We start from the raw sequence: 4,730 nt of genomic DNA, 5'->3' as shown, positions 1-4,730 counted from the left end.
TAATACTTTATTTCATGATTTCCTGCGTTATATTTAACTTATCTCATAAAAAGAGCCATATAACTAAGAAAAATAATATTTGTAATGGACAAAATTGATCGCCCATGCCAAAATTGTTAATAGATCTCTTTGTATTTGGATTTTGCTGGTATAATTAAATAGTAACACGCTGTTGAATATTTTAATTAGTGAATTATAATATTCATAATTCAAATCTAAGCTAACCCACTGGTGAAGCACTTCTATATATATGTGATTCCTGGATAAGTTGAAGGGACACTAGCCAAACTAGTATTGATGGAGAACTTTCAAGAAAATAAATACTTCCCTCGTTTTAATTCGTTTGTCATACATTCTTTTTTAGTCTGATTCAAAAAAATATATCTTTAGTTTTTTTTAGCAACTTCCCTTCTAGTCGCTTCCTAAAATTCTGGATCCTGCTCTCAGCTTCGTCGATCTCTTTAATTTCAAAGTCTTATTTACTTTCTTAAATTTTATGTCAAATCAAAATAAAATAAATAAATTAAAACGGTGGGAGTACATGATAAAAATGTCAGACAGGAAGCTGAAGCTGAAGCTTTGTAAAAAGTTTAATTAAATCAGTGGAGAGAAGCTGCATTTTTTTTGGCTTTTGTACCATATCCAATAATTAATTTAATTCCAATCTGTGAAGAACCATAAAAAAAAAACTTTTACACTCCTCATTTCAATAAAAATTAGTTCTAGTATTTATTTGTTTACAAAATTTAATCAGTATAATCACTATATGCACTAGCTTTAACTCTGAACTGGCCAGATTAGTGTCTACTTATACATTTGAGACGTCCATTGTGTTTGAAGAACCAATATACTTAGTGGCCCAGTGCCAGCAACAGCCTAGTGGCCTAGCTCAAGAAGTTGTTGTTGAGCCCATAATTCTCATATTTGCGAAAAAAATAACAATAATAAAATATAAAATGCTTTCTTCGATCCCTTTGACTTGTCCAGTATACACTAACTATAGCAACATAAGAGAGAATTAATTATTTCAAAGTGTAGTAAATATGGATAATTTAGTAACATAAACACTTGAGATTAAAACTTTGTAAATGAGAGTGTAAAATGCATATGCCTATATATCTGATAACTAATAATATCTTAATACTAAATTAATTTGAAAATAATTCAAGAAAAGTAGAGGTTTCCATCCACTTTAAGCACAAGGCCTGCTTGAACAAATTTCTACCCACTCGATCTCGAAGTCCACATAAATTAAAGTTGACTTTTAATTTATTTAATAGTCTACGTATATGTTTTTCTATTCTTTTGCTTATTTTTAGTTCACATTAAAGCTTGGGAGATTAACTTTTCAGCTCTCATGTTATAATCAATTTGTTAAATTCACCAATTTCGAGATACAACATGCATGTCATCCCCAATTTGTTTGAGACTAAGGCGCGTTGAGTCATTATTGTTGTTGGCTATTGTATGTCATCCGCAAAGAAATTATACAAGCGAGCTATACATGGATAGAGCTTTTCTATTTTCAAATCATTGTTTCTATTCAACCCTTTTCCTTCTTGTTGCAGGATATCTCATTCATACACATCTCCTTCTTGTCGCGCTGGATATCTCATTCATACACATCTTCTTCTTGTCGCGCTGGATATTTCATTCATACACATCTTCTTCTTGTCACAAGTATCTCATTCATCTTCTTCTTGTCACAAGTATCTCATTCGTACACATCTTCTTCTTTAGCTCTTTGCATTTTGATGCTTCTAGTTTATTCCTCAACTACATGTCGAATGACTAACCATTTCTATGGTTCAATTAAAGAGTGTTATGTTTCTATGGCTTCTTTATCACATCTACTACTACTACTACTATGCATCATTCACAAAATAGTTTGAGCGTACAGATCACTCTTTACGTCCTTTAATGCAGAAATAGCTTTTAAGAGCTTTTTTTTAGTATTTGAATAAATTAAAAAGTGCTTATATACACTTGATTTTAAACCACATTAGCCAAAAGTCATAAATTGAGATTTCTAAATTGTGACTTTTGCCTTATAAGCGAAAAGCCAAACTAACAGATTTTTGCAGACAAAAGCTCACATTACGTGACATAGAACAAAAAAATTACGCAGCAGGAAGGAATATGGTACAATGAGATTTGTCCGAAAAGACTCCTACAACAATAAATCAAATGCAACTACGCAATAGAAACTTGTATAATATACATGAACTTCAAAATCACAACTTTTTTTTTAACAAATAAAAAAGTAGCAACAACCTTGATCACCCTCATTTGTAGGCTGCCATGCCAACACCGGCTTCGCCACCATACGGCATGGGGCCACCCCGTGCCTTGGCGTAGGACACATAGTAGAACTGGGAGATTATGCTGGTGAAGAAAATGAAAGCTGCTCCAGCTGCAAAAACTCCCTTTCTCAGAGTCTCACACGATAGAGGTTTATCACTCATCAAGAATGATGATCCATACTTGGTATGATAAGCATTCCTAACTGAACCGGCCAACAAGCACACCTCAGCTATAAAAAATGCGACCCTGAAACAAAAAGTACACAATTTTTTTACAATGTATGTACAATAAAACGTTAACTTACAAGTCACATGCTTTTTAGCATTGAAAGAGAAACCGGCATCCTTTTAAAAAATCACTCAACGATGTGGAAAATCCCCCTTTTTAAGTTACTGAATTGGAAGCAAGATAGACACTTTTTTGCTTGCTATTGTATACTTACCAGCATATGATGAATAAGAGAACAGCACAAGCCCTTGAACCTCCAGGCCTCAAAGCCTTTCCACAACAGAAGCAACGGCTCGCCACCATTATAATTATTTGACTAACCATAAGAAATAAAAAGGCACCAACACCGAAGCCAGTTGCTATGTCGGAGTTATAGACACAATAGCTATAGTTATTTTCAGCATCTTGTTTGATTGTTGCCTACAAATGAAGCGATATATTCAGTCAGGTGACACAAAAAAACTAATAACTCGAACCAAATCTAGAGGAGGACTAGAACTCATAAACAAATCAATCAGATAGGAAAGCAACTAAAGGAAATATTGGTCTTGATTTCCCATTGACAACACTATAACACAAAATTACAACCTAATTTGCAGTCTTTTCCCAAGTTATTGATAGAACTAGAACATTACGGAACTAAAGATGAGATCTTCAATTTTTTTGGCCCATACTCTGTATATGTATCAAGAAATTCACCAAAATAAGTACAAAAAACTATATTTTGAGCAGAGCAAGTAAATCAAATGAATAGTGGTAGAATTTTGTACTGGAACCTAAAATATTCAAATCCTGAATCTGCCTCTGATGGGTAGGATACAGGCAGATAAAGCACGAGATTAGTCCAACAAATAAGAGATTTTGAAAGTAATACAATTACAAGGCATTATACCCAAAACTGAAAAATCATCTAAAAATTGCACATCACTATTACAGCAATCAAATACTAGTAATAGTTCCAGGTGATCAATGATTAATCCAATATATTAACTTATTTTGGTTTCAATGAATAACCACATACAAAATGAAAAATATTCAAAAATCCTAAAATTTAACAGGAAACCGGGGACAGTTAGTTTGGATACGAGAACTTTCATCTTGTTGGTGCCTTGTAACCTAATCCCCCATTTCCCCATCCCCTACCCTACCACCAACTTTAAAATATATATATATACAGGATCTCGACCAAACAGATCAACAGAAGAAAAAGCAAAAGTTAATCAAATTCACAGAGAAAAATGAAGATAAGACAGTTATATAAGTATAGTGAAGAGAAATGAAAGTCCTTACTTTGCTTCTTCTCCGCTCAGCAGCAATAGCCAAACCAAAAGCAATCAGATCCAATAGGAAAATAGTTATCATTAACAACTTCGAAGCCATTTGGTACTAAAATCAATCAGAAAAAATTAGATCTCTTCCTCTTCCTCTCTCTATGTATACTAATGAACCGTAATGAAGAAGAAGAAGCAGCAACAACTGGCAAAAACAATAAATAAATTTATCAAAGCAGAAATAATGACTTCCTAACAGTTCACCGAAAATGTGAGCTACTCTGCTTCACTAAGCACCAACCACACCGCTCTCTTGAGTTTTGACCCTTTTTATACTGTCGGTGTCGTTTCAGATCTAAACGGGCCGGGCCTGAGGATGAAATACAAATATTTGGGCAAATAACATAAATCCTACACGTTTAGGCGCAAGATTTTTTAATATTACAAATCTTATCAGAATTAGATACTTGTGTTTTGAATAAATAGGGTTAAAATTATGTGTTATTTATTTCAGATATAGTGTATTCAAGTAGATTCACATGTTTTTGACTCTCTCTCTCGCTTCTTTTTTATCTCGCTTGTCTCTCTTACTATTTATCTATATTTTAAAATGTATTTGATCACGAATATATGTATCTAGTGTGATTGACATGTATCGGGAATACATAGACTATCTTGCTCGCCTCGCTCCTATCTCACTCACTTCTTTTCCTATTTCAGTGTATATGATAACAAAAATATATGTATCTAGATGTATTTGACTTGAAATCTGATATGAAATTATTAGTTAGCAAGCCATATATAATTATTTTAAATTATAGAAAGAATTAGTAAACATGATAAGAATAGTTGTATAATTAGGTAGTTTCTTCAAAATATTTCCCTCTTTTTTGGTACTCTTAACTTTTCTAATATATATTTTTAGTT

General features: G+C 32.8%; 1 protein-coding gene across 1 annotated transcript; it reads right to left on the bottom strand.

The window, feature by feature from the left end:
• Positions 1-2,102: 2,102 nt before the first annotated feature.
• On the bottom strand, positions 2,103-4,116 carry LOC129893050 (uncharacterized). The gene is made up of 3 exons (XM_055968542.1): positions 3,823-4,116; positions 2,747-2,952; positions 2,103-2,550 (listed from the first exon to the last, which is right to left on the bottom strand). Exons 1-3 carry the CDS (start codon positions 3,910-3,912, stop codon positions 2,286-2,288), a joined length of 561 nt encoding a protein of 186 aa, XP_055824517.1. The 5' UTR covers positions 3,913-4,116; the 3' UTR covers positions 2,103-2,285.
• Positions 4,117-4,730: the final 614 nt, after the last annotated feature.

This window comes from Solanum dulcamara, chromosome 6 (assembly GCF_947179165.1).
Source record: "Solanum dulcamara chromosome 6, daSolDulc1.2, whole genome shotgun sequence".
Classification (NCBI taxonomy): domain Eukaryota; kingdom Viridiplantae; phylum Streptophyta; class Magnoliopsida; order Solanales; family Solanaceae; genus Solanum; species Solanum dulcamara.
Note: the sequence above shows the minus strand (reverse complement) of the source record. Positions and strands in the feature narration are given on the sequence as shown.

Bases quoted from the DNA above. Each gene is read 5' to 3' on its own strand.
- LOC129893050 (XM_055968542.1), bottom strand. From the start codon at position 3,912: ATGGCTTCGAAGTTGTTAATGATAACTATTTTCCTATTGGATCTGATT. The intron at 2,953-3,822 runs GTAAGGACTTTC...CTTCATTTGTAG, and splicing joins CTGAGCGGAGAAGAAGCAAA to GCAACAATCAAACAAGATGC. The intron at 2,551-2,746 runs GTAAGTATACAA...TTTTTGTTTCAG, and splicing joins CTCTTATTCATCATATGCTG to GGTCGCATTTTTTATAGCTG.